Below are 15,586 nucleotides of genomic sequence, written 5' to 3'. Positions count from 1 at the left end.
AATGTATATGGAACCATAAATGATCCCGAATAGCTGCAGCAATTTTGAGAAAGAGAAACAAAATATGAGGGATCACAATACTGATATCAACAGTATTACAAGGCCACTGTAATCAAAACAGCCTGAAACTGGCATAAGAACAGGCACATGGACCAATGGAACAAAACAGAGAGCTGAGAGATAAACCCAAGTCTCTATGGTCAATTAATATTTGACAAAGGGGGAAGAAGCATAAAATGGCGTAAAAATGGCCTCTTCAACAAATGATGTTAGGAGAGCTAGACAGCTACATGCAAAAAAATGAAACTTGATCACCAACTTACACTATACACAAAAATAAATTCAAGGTGGATAAAAGACTTAAATCTAAGTCGTGAAACCATAAAAGTCCTATAGGAGAACACAGGCAGGAAAATCTCAGATATTCTACACAGCAATATTTTCACCGATATGTCCCCTAGAGCAAGGACAAACATGGGATCTCATAAAAATAAAAAGCTTCTGCATGGCTAAAGAAAACAGCATTAAAATGAAAAGACGACCAACTGTATGGGAAAACATATTTGCCAATGATACCTCAGACAAAGGTTTAATCTCCAAAATATATAAAGAATGCACATGACTCCACTCTAGGAAGAGAAACAACCCAATTAAAAAATGGGCAAAGAACTTGAACAGGCACTTCAAGGAGGACATACAGAGGGCCCAGAGACATATGAAAAGACGCTCAGCATCACTACCTATCAGAGAGATGCAAATTAAAACCACAATGAGATACCACTTCACACTGGTGAGAATGGTCATCATAAACAAAGCAACAAACAATAAGTGTTGGAGAGGTTGCGCAGAAAAGGAAACCCTAGTGTGTTCTTGGTGGGAATGCAGACTGGTGCAGCCACTATGGAAAACAATATGGAATTTCCTCAGAAAACTAAAAATGGAACTGCCTTTTGACCCAGCAATTCCACTGCTAGGATTATATCCTAAGAACCCTGAAACACCAATCCAAAAGAACCTATGCACCCCAATGTTCATAGCAGCACAATTTATAACAGCCAAGTGCTGGAAGAAACCTAAGTGCCCATCAGTAAATGAATGGATCAAAAACTGTGGTACATTTACAAAATGGACTACTATCCAGCAGAAAGAAAGAAGGAGCTCCTACCCTTTGCAACAGCATGGTTAGAACTGGACAGCATTATGCTAAATGACATAAGCTAGGTGGTGAAAGAAGACAAATACCATATGATCTCACCTTTAACTCGAACCTAATCAACAAAACAAGCAAGCAAGCAAAATATAACCAGAGACACTGAAATTAAGAACATACAGACAGTAACCAGAGGGAGAGGGGAAGGTTTGAAGGGTTTTCAGGAACTACTATAAAGGACACATGGACAAAACCAAGAGTGGGTGGAATCAGGGGAGGGAGGTGGGGATGGCTGGCGTGGGGGGTACAGGTGCAGGGGAAAGGCAGAAAACTACTTGAACAACAATAAAATTTAGAAGTATTTAAAAAAGAATCCTTTGAGGTAGGCACTATTATTATTCCACCTTTACAGATAAGGAGACTGAGGTTCAGAGTGATAATTCGTATGTTTAAGGTCACACAGCTGGGAAGTGATGGAATTGGGCTCAAATCCAGATCTGTCAATCATTCCAGATCCTGAGGCAATCACCATGGTTCTTGTATTCTTTTAATTAACTGGTTTGGGCATGTTTAAATGGTTTAAAGAAATTAAAAGAAGTATATTTCATGACATGTGGATATTATATAGAATTCAAGTCTTAATGTCCAGAAACAGAGCTGTGCTGGAGCACAGCCACACCCATCCATTTACGCGTTGTCAGCGGCACTGCTGTGCTACAGTGGCCACGTGGAGTGGCTGGGGCAGAGCCTGCAGGGCACACAAGGCTGAAAACATTTACTGCCTGGCCAGTTACAGAGAAAGTGTGCCGACTGCTGGCATAGAGGGTAGCGTGGGAAATGCACAGCTGAGTAAATGTTGGCAGAGGAGAGGATGGGGGGAGCTCACTATAAGAATAGACTGAAAAATGGATAGGGGAAATGAGACAAGTTGATGGCAAATCCTGGAAGAGTTTGAGCATCTGATGGATATTAGAGAATGACTATGGGATTTAAAGCAGAGTAATAAAAATATTAAACTGAATTTTGGGGTAAATAAATGGGCAATGATTGGTTTGTGGTAACCCATGGAAGTAATACAATACTAGAACAGGGTTAATTAAGAGACTGAAGTTCCTCAAATGGAAAATAAGAGATCCTAGTCTCTACTAGTTCAGGAGAAAAAGGAGAATTGATGAATCCAAGGCATCTTGAAGAACGAAAAAAAAAAAGACTTCGATGAATTACTAGGTAGATATTTGATACATAGACATGCCACTGAACTATACACTTAAAATAGTTAATATGGTAAATTTTATGTTATGTATATTTTACCACAATAAAAAAATCAATACACAGAGACTATATATATACATATACATATATGTACATATGTATTAGCCTTGAGAATTATACACAGTTTCATATACATGTAAGAAAGATCCAGTATGTTGCTGCAGTTAGAGGAATATAGGATTCAATAAAAATGGGCAAAGCCATCGTGGGTCTCACACTTGGTGCTTGATCTTGGGGAAACCCTAACTCTGAACCAGGGATCTTCATCTGTGAAATGGGGATGATAAAGACTTTAAACAAACAAGATTTTTTAAAATTTAGGACTGTCTTATCTGAACAAAAATGCTAATTTTTATAGCATCCTATTATACTATACAATAAACATACAATATAAACATTCAAAACATTTACAAAATAACGTAACAGTAAGAGAAAATCACCCAAATGCTCCAAAGTTGGCTAATTGAGATTCTGTTTCTATTACACAATGGTTCCTGATGTGAGCTGGGCAAAGATAATGTAGGCGAATTAGCAGTTAATCAATGAATAAAAAGCTTTTTTATTTCACTATGCATGCAAAAAATAATACCAGTCAAATCTCTGTAAATTTGCAAAGACATTTAGTTGTTAAATAGTAGAAAACACTCAATAAGCACACTCACCAACCCCGAAGAACTTTGAAAGAGCATGGAGTGAATGAAGTCAAATCAGAAATTTCTTTTGTAAAATCTACACATTCACCTTGGAACCCCGGTTTACTGAATGCTTTGAGCTAAAAAACAAACAAACAAACAAACAAACACACACACAAAATCCACAATTACAGAGAAAACAACTTTGATATCACAAAGCAAAATAAAACCTTTAGTTTCATGTCCTTATAAAAATTTCAGTGAACTATTAGACGCAAGTTTTGTCTATCATCAATTAACCCATATTAAGATACCATTTTCCTTAAACTCACCTTTTTCCCTTACATGTTTTCAGGAGTGTCATTATTCATTTACCATTTTCATACATCTCTTGCACAAAATACTGGGCACAGAAGCCCCCAAACAATTCTACCTATAAGAGTAAATCAGAATCCCTGCTCCACTAAAATGTGGTCCTTGCCCATTGCATCAACAATGATCATCCCCTGTGATGAGACTACAGGTATAAAATAATAAGCAATTTAGAGCTATACACAAGGAGGTTTGGATTAGTATGAGGGGTGGTTGGTACATCTGTTCTCTCTCCCATTCTTCCTGATCCAAAGTTAATAAAAGTGAGGAGAGAACGCAAGCACATGCCCATTAAGTGAGCAGGAGCAGCTGGTGAAGATGGTAATGATGGGATTAGTGGAAGATTTACGGTGAAGGAAGAAAGGCCTGTGTCTTGTACCTCAGCTTATAGGATTTGGTCTGCTGATAGGAATACTGTAAATGTACTGCTTGCAGTTATATACAACTACATTTTTACTTTCGTTCTGTCAAGAAAAATCCATGAAATCTCAGGTATAATTCCCTTTAGGCCAGAGATATAATACCAGAATTCTAGTTACCATGGACCAAAAATAGGTGGGAAAAAAATCAATGAGCCCTATAAATACTTCATAATACATCAGAGCCTTGAAATAACGTGAACCTCAGGTCTGCCAAGCACTGATGGGCCGTACAGTAGCTAAGAATGCACCTAGCGAACCGTCTGTGGCATTGCCCTCTCTCCTGCTCACACTGTCGTGGAGAATGAGGCTTCTTTGAGCAGGGGATGTTTGCTTCCTTCACCTTCCTCAGGGTTGCCTTCGAGGTCAATGATCTGAGTTATGAGGAATTCTTTCTTGACTATAGCTTTCTACTTTGATGTTGCTTAGTCCGACATCAAAGATCAGCCAAAACCAGGGAGGTGAGAGAACGAATTCGCCCCGACCATCTGTGGCCTGAACATGACTTCCTACTGTGAAACCAGGCTGTTTGTTTTTTTGTATTTAAAACTTTTATTTTTTATTGTATTTTTCCATTATCTTTTAGCTTCCTTATACACTCCTCCTTGCTGCAATCACCACACTGTTGTCCACATCCATAAGTCCTTTTCCTTTTTGCTCAATTCCTCCACCTCCTAACACCTGCACGGCCCCTTGGAGCTGTCAGCCTGCTCTGTTTTGCTTGTTAGTTCAGTTTGTTCATTGGATTCCACATATGAGTGCAATCATGTGGTATTTGTCTTGATTCCAATTCTGGTTTCCACCCTCCCAGCAGCTGAGCAACAAGTCCTCCATGTAAGGAGAATCTGGAAAGTACCTCACACACTCCCTCACATCATGGTTAAAGAAAATCAAGCTGCTTGGAAGCACAGATTTTTTTTTTTTAATCCAAGTCTGGAACCACACTGTATTTGGAGCAATTAAAACACCAAGCGACTCCCTAATGTAAGGAGGTGTGAACCAGCAAGTTTCTACCAGGGTCCTTTTGGTGCATACAGCGGACAGCAACAGAAAGGACATCCCAAACAAGACAGACTTCTGGAACAATTTGCTGTGTCAGAACAATTCTGCATGTCCAGGGAAGCTGCCCCAAAATTCCTTCTTAAGAGCATGTATTTCAGTTAGTAGTTTTTTTCAGGCTATTCTTTTAAACTTAAAGGCTTATAAAGCATGAGTCTAAAAGTAAATCACATTTTACTTCCAAAAATATAATGTTTCCTACATGCAGATATTATCTTACTTCACAATAAGAACCAGAAAAGCCACATGAGAATGGAGATCATGGTCTCTTGATTCACTACTTGTATTTGCAGTTTATTTTCATATTGTTGAAGATTATACTTCAATATTTCAACACGAAATGTCAAATCCTGGACAACTGGCAGTGTGAGTTAGACATGCTTCAGTTGATATGTATAGTAGCCACCTCTACTTTTAGTCTCAGTTTTCATACCCAGAAGTATTAATTAAAATTCACACACACATACACACAATCTGCCATAAAGTATCTTTTTGATTTATGGGTTAATTATTCTTTACCCAAACTAAAAAACAGGGCTTAATGTTGGTCTGAGTTTATTTTTACCCCTAAAATGAGATTTGGTTCCTCCAAAATTTGAGCAACACCAAAAAAGTAACACTTCATTCTGACCACCTGACAAATGCTTCAGAACAGTTCTCATAATAATGTTCTGGGGGTCGTCCCTACAGAAACCAACACAGCACTTAAGACTTAAAATAATTAAACTGTGATTTCTGCTCCTGGTGAAGTTAAGTCCTGTGAAATGCTAGCTGGATAACTATTTTGGTTTCCATTCAAAATTACTATAGAATAAATGTACAAAACAACTCAGAGAGGTGGCTTAGAACACAGGCAAGAAGTCAGATAAACAAAGGGCGAGTTTCTTTCAAACCACACCAGCCCTCTGGGCCATCTGGGTGTGGCTCAATTCCTACCAGCCCCTCAGGTGGAACTGAATGGAGGGAGAAAAACACACTGTACTATTGGTTTGCAAGGTGCCTTTTCTCATATATTACCTTATTTCTTCTTTAGAACTATCCTTTGAGGCAGAAACCATCAACACTATCAGTTTTGCAGAAATGCTTTTTCTTATGTACTCATTTATGATATATATGAATAAATGTAACAGGTCTGACAAACTAAATATGACAAACTAAAACTCAAGAGCAATTACCTGACCAAACAGAAGTTGTACTCAATTTACCTACAATATCAGAATTTTAAAGCATACTTTAATCCAATATTAAAACAATTTCTATGAGAGACATTCTATACTTTTTGAAAAAGACTTCCTGCTGCCTCCAATCTTGTTTCCAATCTTTTTAAAATGTATTTTATTGATTATGCTACTACAATTGTCCCATTTGTTTCCTCCCCTTTATTCCCTTCAGCCCTGCACCTGCCTCCCACCCACATTCCCCCACCTTAGTTCATGTCCATGGGTCATATACATATGTTCTTTGGCTTTTCCATTTCCCACACTATTCTTAACCTCCCCGTCTATTTTGTACCTACCATGTATGCTTCATATTCCCTGTACCTTTACCCCCATTCTCCCCCATCCTCTCCCCACTCTATTTCTCTATTGGTGATCTCTATTTCTGTGAATCTGTTCCTGATATAGATGTTTACAGTTTTTGGTTTTTCAGGTTTGGTTGTTGACAGCTGTGAGTTGTCATTTTATTGTTTGTGCTTTTGATCTTCTTCTTAAATAAGTCCCTTTAACATCTCATATAATAAGGGCTTGGTGATGATGAACTCCTTTAACTTGACCTTATCTGGGAAGCACTTTATCTGCCCTCCCATTCTAAATGAAAGCTTTGCTGGATAGAGCAATCTGGGGTGTAGGTCCTTGCCTTTCACAACTTCATATACTTCTTTCTAGACCCCTTTTGCCTAGTAGGTTTCTTTTGAGAAATAGGCTGCTAGTTTAACAGGAAATCCTTTGTAGGTAACTCTCTCCTTTTCTCTTGCTGCTGTTAAGATTCTCTCCTCTTTAATCTAGGGTAACACAATTATGATGTGCCTTGGTGTGTGCTTCCTTGGGTCCAACTTCTTTGGGACTCTGAGCTTCCTGGATGACTATTTCCTTTGCCAGATTAGGGAAGTTCTCCTTCATTATTATTTCCAATAAGTTTTCAATTTCTTGGACTTCCTCTTCTCCTTCTGGCACCCCTATGATTTGGATGTTGTAATGTTTAAAGTTTTCCTGGAGTTTCCTAAGCCTCTCCTCATATTTTTGAATTCTTGTTTCTTCATCCTGTTCTGGTTGAATGTATATTTCTTCCTTCTGCTCCAAACCATTGATTTGAGTCCCAGTTTCCTTCCTGTCACTGTTGGTTCCATGTACATTTTCCTTTATTTCACTTTGCATAGTCTTCACTTTTTCCTCTATTTTGCAACCATACTGAACCATTTCTGTGAGCATCCTGATTACCAGTGTTTTCAACTGTGCATCTGATAGGCTGGCTATCTCTTCATCACTTAGTTGTATTTTTTCTGGAAGCTTTGATCTGTTCTTTCACTTGCACCATATATTTGTCTCAGCCTGCATGTTACATAGTAAGGGGCAGAGCCTTAGGTGTTCATCAGGGTGGAGCAACCCAGTTGCTGCATTGTGGTGCTATATGTGGGGGAACGGTCTGAGAGGGAACAGTGTTGCTTGCCCAGCTCTTCACAGGCTTTCAGTTACTTCCCCCGCTACCCATAAGCAAATTGGTCACTTCTGGTGCTGATTCCCAGGTGGGTGGGTTTGTGTATGTTCTAGGACCCTGTGGGTCTCTCCAACAAACTCTCCTGTGAGGCTGGGATTTTCTCCCACTGTCTCAACCCCCACAGGTATTTTCAGTCAGAGGTTTTGAGGCTTTATTTCCCCGAGCTGGAGCCCTGCGTTGTGTGGTCTGTCTCCCCAGTTGTTCCTCCTGGTTTATCTGCACACAAATATGGGACATCCTCTCTGCCAACCACCACTTCACTTGCCCTGGTCCTCCAGCTGCCACTTGCTGCAGGTCCTCTCTACCTCAGCTGCCCATCTCTGCCCCTCCTCTACCAGTCTGGATGTTTCTTCTTTAACTCCTTGGTTGTCAGACTTCCACATGGTTCGATTTTCTGGCAGTTCTGGTTATTTTTTTTTGTTTGTTTGTTGTTGTCCTTCGTTTGGTTGTGCTAGGAGGCAAAGTGTATCTCCCTATGCCTCCATCTTAGCCAGAAGTCTTATTTCCAATCTTCTGTTACATCATACCACTGCATATTGTAGAGTTACCTACTTTTCCTGTCAATTACATATCCTATAATAATTGTACTTCCCTGAATACTTAGAGAAGGGCATTCTTTACTTACAGTAATAGTACTTCCTGAGTATCTCTAGGCTTTGCATTCTATAAGGATAATTTGGTTACAGTACTGCTCTTGAATCCTACTGATATTTGACTAAAACTGTTGTTTGCCTGTCTCCCATCAATGATATCAGTAAACACAACTATTAAAGATCCTGTAACCAGCCCTGACCAGTGTGGCTCAGTTGGTTTGACTGCCAGTCAGGGTACATGCCTACGTTACAGGTTTGGTCCCTGGTTGGGGAGCCTACAAAGGCAACCGATTGGCATTTCTCACTCACATCTATGTTTCTGTCCCTCTCCTTCCTTCCTTGCCTCTCTTTATAAATAAATAAAATCTAAAAAAAAATCCTATCATTACTCAAATTCAATGTGGCTAAATTATGCAATATAGGAAACATGTAGTTGCTTTTTCTCAGCTAGAATCGCACATAAAATGGAACAGGGGCTCAATACTTAAAGAAATCCAAACTTCTGATCATGAAGGGAGACCACCAGAAAAAGGAATTTATAAAAAATTGTGTATTTATTCTTACATGTTTAAACTTTAGTCACCTCAAAGTACTCTCCATTTGATGCAATACACCTATCGAGATGTTTTTTCCACTGCTCAAAAAAGTTTTGAACTCTTCGATTTTAATGCCTTTCAGTGCTTCTGCTGTGTTGTTTTGCCTCTCCTACATCAGCAAAATATTTCCCTTTGAGGACTTTTTTCACTGGGAGATACAAAAAAAGTTGCTTGCAGTGTGATTGGGAGAATAGGGAGGGTGGGGCATGGGGGTTCATGCTGTTTTTGGTCAAAAACTGCTGAACACTCAGCGCTGTGTGGGCAGGTGTGCTCGTAAATCCCCCAACATGAGATGGGCAAACACATTGAAAGAGTCTTAAAAAAAATTCACTGAAGCCGAACGCAGCATCTCAGAAAGCCAGCTGGTACACTGATACAGATGGGTTCTTAGCACACTCACCTAGCAGGGGAAGCTGATACTACAAGGGGTCCGCCCTCCAGAAGATGAATATCATTTTCTTGGGGGGTCTCCCCTTGTATATTTGCGAATAGACTTGAAAAAGATTCTAGAAAAGCAAAGTCCTTGGTTGGATCGAAGGGGAAACTGGTTTGAATTTGCAGAGAATGGTGCCTGACTACAAACTTCTTGAAAATGGAACTCACTGTTATAAGATTTAACTTAGGCAAATTTATGATTTGGACTTGTTTGGGGGTGGGTGATGACGACATTATGAACATGATTCACATGGTTTGCAGTTTGTTTTGTTTGGGGGGTAAAGAATAAAAGGACACTTGCTGAAGATGAAGAACTCTATAATGATCCTTTATATTTTGAGTTGGCATTTAGACTTGGTGATTGAACTTCAGTCAAAAATAATCTTCTCAAAAAAGGTGTTCTACACATTAACAATATTTTTATTAGCATAATTCTCATGATGTATATTGACCTTTAAACACATACAATTTCTGGGTTTTCCTTTCTTAGGATGCTTGATGTTCCCTTTCAAATCATCAGCATTAAAAAAAAAAAATCCTGTCTCTGATTTGAACTCTGAGATGTAACTTCCTTCTCATACGGCAGACAGAAAAAATAGCTACTTCATCTGAACACAGCATCTAAATTGCCAATCTGACGATCACAGCTACTCGTAAAGAAGAAAATATTTTTTAGTTACTGAATGGAACCAGAATGTCAGCCAATGCTTTTGTTTTTACTTGGGTAAGTAAAGACAAAACGTTCTGAAAATTTGGTCCAGTGGAAATAAGAGCTTTGATACTGGGGAAACTAAGGAGGCTTTGTCTACATGTTACCAAATTCCCATCTATCAACCTGTCAGAAACGTTTATTTCGCAAGGCAATAGCTGAGCCACATGCAGACAAATGAAATGGGGCTGATTTCACTGGGTGTTTTTTGCTGCTTCCTTTTCTCTTCAAGTTGGACTGGAAATGCTGTGAAGAAAATCCTCTGAGCAATCTGCCCCAAACAAGGAAGTCCATAAAAAAGAACAGGGGCACAGGAGGGAGAATGCGGAGCTTGAAAGAATGTGACTATTATTTGTACTTAAAACTCGGAAAATATGCAGTTAGGAATTATCCCTGTTTAACTCCTTAACTACTTAAGTTATGTTGATTCATGATAAAAAGTGCTTTAAAAGTCCACAGTTGGAGTTTACAAACATTCAAAATAAATATCTGGCAGGAAGTATCTCCAGAACAACAGCTCGATTATACAGGGTGGAGCAAAAGTAGGGTTACAGTTGTTTGTACAGAAAAAGACAAGCAGATTATGGTTATTACAAAAGCTTTATTAACTCCGTGTTTTGTGTATTCACAACTGTAAACCTACTTTTGCCCTACTCTGTATTTAGAAAGAAAATGTTCCTAATAGGCCCGAGTTAATCCTAAAATAAAACCTGAATGCACTGTGAATTGAAACATGACTAAACTGATTTGAAATATATAAACACTGACACAGACATGAAAAGCATATAGACTCAAAGAGAAATATTCAGCATTATATAATGCTAGAAAATGTTGAATAATTAAAATTAATCAATATATTTGACTTTATGACAGAAAAACTTCCAAATTTGTTATTTAAAATGAGACAGAGAAAGTAATATCTCTCATCCTCTCTTCCTTCTATAGCTGTGCTGCTCATATCATGACGTGTCTTTCTTGATGTAAAATCCTGACAGTGTGGTTAAGTTGTGTCAGATACTAGAAAACACCTACTTTGCTACTTCTTGTTGTGTGAAATGACAAATTCTAATTCTCAGTAAGCTCATCAATAAGTGAGATTAATCGTGACCTCAGAAAGTAGTTAGAAGCACCAAATAAGCACAATTTCAATTTGATTTTTTTCAGCCAGCTCCATAACTCCCCTGCCCTCTGACAGCTGTCAGTTTGTTCTCTGGGTCTGTTTCTATTTTGTTAGTTAATTTTGTTTATGAGATTCCACACGTAAGTGAACACATATGGTACTTGTCTTTCTCCGACTGGCTTAAGTTGGTTAAGGGATTAAGCTAAAAACAAAAACAAAAGCAAAAAGAACCTCATAAACACAGACAGCAGTATGCTGACTACCAGAGGGCGAGGGAGGTGGGGGCAGGTAGAAGAGGGTAAAGAGGGATAAATGGTGATGGAAGTGGACTTGACTTGGGGGTGTGAACACACGATACAATACACAGATGATGCATTATAGAATTATACATCTGAAACCTGTATAATTTTATTAACCAATGTTACCCTAATAAATTCAATTTAAAAAGTGAAAAAAAAAGCATAACTTCTAGCCCTCAATGGATAATAAACAAACATTAGGCTCCATAGTATTACCCAATCCTTTAAATCACTAATACTAGAAATAAAGAAGGATGCAATTTTACTAGTGCTTTAAAAAAATCTGATTGAGGTATTAGAAATACATTTACATAATACACATTCCAAGACAGCTATTGCTTCATGGTAAGCTTGCTCCTCCCAAGGCAGTGTAATATACTGTGCTAAGAACAAAACACTCAAGAACAGAAGGGCAATAGGAAAGAGAGAGTCACAGAGGTTCAAAATGACCCCCAAGTGGTCAGAGCTGAACCTCTAACACACCGGTGGCAAACACAAGGCCCCAGGCCAAATCCGGCCCTCCACCTTGTTTTTTTGGGTCCAGCACCTTGTTTCTACCCAGGGGTAGTGTCAAGCTCTCGATTAACTGTTAAGGAGCAGTTACATTTATACAGTCCTAACATTACATTCGTTCCTTTGAAGGCAATCTTGAGGCTGATGTGGCCCCCAGTGAAAATGAGTTTGACCCCCCTGCTCTAACAGAAGAAAACAAAAGGAACTGTACAGGTCCAGGCCAGAACAGCCCGAGAGAAAGATGGGCACTCTTAGGCTCACAGGTCCCAAGCACAAAGCCAACTGCCCTGACATAGAGCCACAAGACAGTTATCTGAGGGAAAGGGCATAGATGCTTTTAGTAAACAATTTAACAAGCCCACGGCAAGGCTATTTTTAAACATACCAAGTATGGAGGCTCATTTATTCCAAGTGGTTCCTGAAAAAAATTAAAACATTAAAAAAATATTACCATATACTCTTAGTTGTCTTTTGAAAGTTCTGAAAATATTCTTTGCTGGGGGTAGGTGGGTAAGGTCTAGCCAATTTACTAGATTCCTTGACTTGGCCATGATACTCATAACTTAATGAATTCTCTTATAATAATTTTGTATTTATTACTAATTCATTTTGAGTAATACTGTAGCTAGGAGAAAAATGTGCCTCAATACCCATTCGAATAAGAGCCTGGACTTTGCACCCTCCCTCTCCCGTAACTGTCTCATGGGTACCCATGCTGTCCTGCAGTGTGTTACCACCCAAGCTTTTTGTGGAATGCCCTTTCTGTCCCCCTTCCATGCCTGGAAAAATTGTTTTTGTCCTTTAAGATATCATCACTCAATGCATTCTCTTCTGTGGCACGTTGCCTAAGTCCCCAGGCTCTGAATGCTCCCTTTCACCTGTTCCCCGTCCCATCCCCCCACCCCCGCCTACACACTTCATTTTCTCACTAATCACTCTATATCAACTGTCCAAATGTCTATCTCCTCAAAGAGACTGAGACTCATCGGGGAAGTCTTTTCCATCTTTCTCCAGTCAGTCAGAACAGGGGCTGGCTTATAAGGGGCACTAAAGTGAATGCTGCTCAGTGAATGAACTGCACAAACTTCAGAGTCACTTCATCAATGTGCTAATACCTTCCACATACAAGCTCTCTACAGAGTCTCTAGAAATTCATATGCTGTTTCCTTTTCTCTATATACACATATAACATAGTTCGACAATTCTACTTTTAAAAAGCTGGTTCCACAAATTCAGTTGTATGCCATTACACACCACTGGCATTAGTTATGTTCACACTTAACTCACCAGTTGGACAGGTCGTATTGACAGGATTATGTTATTTGATCCTCCCCAGTCAAAAAAGCATTTGTATTTCCCTTTCTCTAAAATGTACTGTTCTCCACAGAAAAACTTCTGCTGGTAGGCAACCCATCTGTTAGGGGAGGAAAGGAGAAAGAACAGTGGTGATGCAGAACTGAGCCACCAACAACGTTAAACACCAGAGAATCGCTCAAGGTTCTTGGGGAGGAAGATGACTTACACTCCGCTTTTAACGTGAATGGATCTTGTTTCGGTGCCAAAGCCAACCTCTTCTAAGTCAGAGATTTCCTGATTTCTAATGTCAATAAATTTCCCACTTTCCAGGTCAGATTCAAACAGTGTGATGGAAGATTCTATAAAATTCTACAAAGAGGAAGAGGAAAAATTTAGAAAAATGTATGCATTTTGTTTTACAGATTGCTAAATCTTTGCACAACTTTCACATACTGGTGGGATAATTTTCACACACATAGCTCCAGGAAGAATTTTAAATGGCACTGGAAACAATTTTAATAGTCACTATTCCTACATACCAGTAGTTTTAAAAAAAAAGCCTCAATGTTTACTTTAATCAGAAAAACAGAACACTTTTATAGAAATGGAAATCAGCCGGCAGCTGGTAAATTGCTAGGACTTACAGGCTACCGTGTATAACACCAATTGGAAAGAAACTAAAGTCTCACTTATGCCTAAATAGCAAAAGCTAATTGAAACAAAATGGGCAAGGAGGGAGAGGATTTTATGCACTTAAATGAAATAGGAAAAAAAAGTCTGCTTGACAAAAGAAAAATTACTAAAAAATTAAATTGAGAGAAAAATTAAAAAAATTTTAGTCAGAGAACGTATTTGAAACAAAATTATCAGAAAAATTCTAAGAACCCAAATTAATAAGTCAGCAAAAAACCCCACAGACAATTCACAAAAAAATTAAAAACAAGCAAATGTCTAATTTCACTAGTAATAATAAGTTCAAATTAAAACAACTGACACAATTTTCACTTTTTAAATTATGAAGGATCTTAAAATCCAGTTTTGTCTGGGAACACTGCTGATGGAAATATACACTGGATAGCTATTTTAGAAAATAATTTAGAAATATATTTAAAAGACTGAGATTGTTCACACTATTTGAGCCTAAAATTAATTCCTTTTTAAGTTGAGTTTCTTAAAGAAACTAGACATCAGGTGATTTATATGCAAAGATGCAGTACTTGTAATAATGAAAAGCTGTAAACAATGTAAATGTCCAAAAGATGTATAAAGATAAACTTGCATGCATCCACCAGTTGGTGGAATAAATACAGAGTTTTTAACAAGCTAATAGTTAAAAACATCCTATACTTAGTACTGACCGGGAGTTTTATGTGCACTGTTTACAAAAGAGCCACCACATGAGATTATATTACTATCACTCCCATTTTACAATTAAGAAATTGAGTGATTACAATTATACTGGGTAATATATATATTGAGTAATATTTGTACATGAGTATATACACACTTTTATAAAAACATATCTATATATCTGCTGCTTTGCATATGAGGAAACCAAGGCTTTAATAAGCCCATTAGCAATTTGCCTTAAAGGACCCAGAATAAACCTCCCAACTGAAGTATGTTTATAGCCTGGGTGCCACGTCAACCAACCTGGTTGTATTGACAACACACACTTCCGTCACCCGAAGTACCCAAACATGACTTTGTCTCTTGCAACCTGAAAACATGCATTTAGCTCAGGGCAGCTGGGAACCAGAATCAATAGCCACCAACCAAGCCAGGTCCCACCAGGGTGGGCAGATCTTTCGCAGCTCTCAAAGACACGGGTCCCTCCTCTCACACTCCTGTGACTCGGGAATGCTCCACCTCTGCTTTTGCTTCTTCTGCCTCCACACCTGCCTGTTCTCTACTCCCTGTTGGGCTTTTAGGAATGGGTGAGCAAGGACAAGCTGAAAAATACTGTGGGTCTGTCACTGTATTATGTTGGGGTCAAATGGGACAAAGGAAAACATATACAGATCTGTGCCTGTGTGTGGCGTTTGTGCCCTTTCACGAACATAACTTGTGGTGTGAGGTACTCCATCAGAGCAGTGATTTGCACAGATCTCTCACTGTGTGGGTTGTGGGGCGGGGACAGCAGAGGGGAGGGTGAGCTGGGAAGCAGGCTGCAGGCACAGGCCACTCGGCAGCAACGCAGCCTGGAACTGAGTGCAGGGGTGGATTCCACTGTCACAGGGTCCACAGCAAAGCACCAGTACTGACAGCACAGCGTGTGAGTTCAAAAACAAATTTACTCCCATGTCTCGCGTTTGTGTCCTTCCTGCTCTGTCTACCATCCCCAGAGATTCTACCAAGGGCGGAGGGTGTCTCCCAAGTGGCGGCACTCTCCTCTGCCCATGGCTT

The 15,586-nt window shown here is 39.1% G+C and overlaps 1 protein-coding gene across 2 annotated transcripts in view; it reads right to left on the bottom strand.

Annotated features, from left to right (window-relative positions):
* Positions 1–15,586, bottom strand: part of CRYBG3 (crystallin beta-gamma domain containing 3) — a 121,518-nt gene that overhangs the window by 30,803 nt on the left and 75,129 nt on the right. For both annotated transcript variants that reach the window (XM_045850868.1, XM_045850869.1), the window contains 4 exons: positions 13,407–13,549; positions 13,172–13,298; positions 12,270–12,302; positions 3,085–3,194 (listed from right to left, as the gene is read on the bottom strand). In XM_045850868.1, coding sequence (XP_045706824.1) covers positions 3,085–3,194; positions 12,270–12,302; positions 13,172–13,298; positions 13,407–13,549 — 413 coding nt within the window. The remainder of the gene's footprint in view (positions 1–3,084; positions 3,195–12,269; positions 12,303–13,171; positions 13,299–13,406; positions 13,550–15,586) is intronic.

This window comes from Phyllostomus hastatus, unplaced genomic scaffold, assembly GCF_019186645.2.
Source record: "Phyllostomus hastatus isolate PE091 unplaced genomic scaffold, TTU_PhHast_1.1 phas_contig_86, whole genome shotgun sequence".
In the NCBI taxonomy this organism is placed as follows: Eukaryota; Metazoa; Chordata; class Mammalia; order Chiroptera; family Phyllostomidae; genus Phyllostomus; species Phyllostomus hastatus.
Note: the sequence above shows the minus strand (reverse complement) of the source record. Positions and strands in the feature narration are given on the sequence as shown.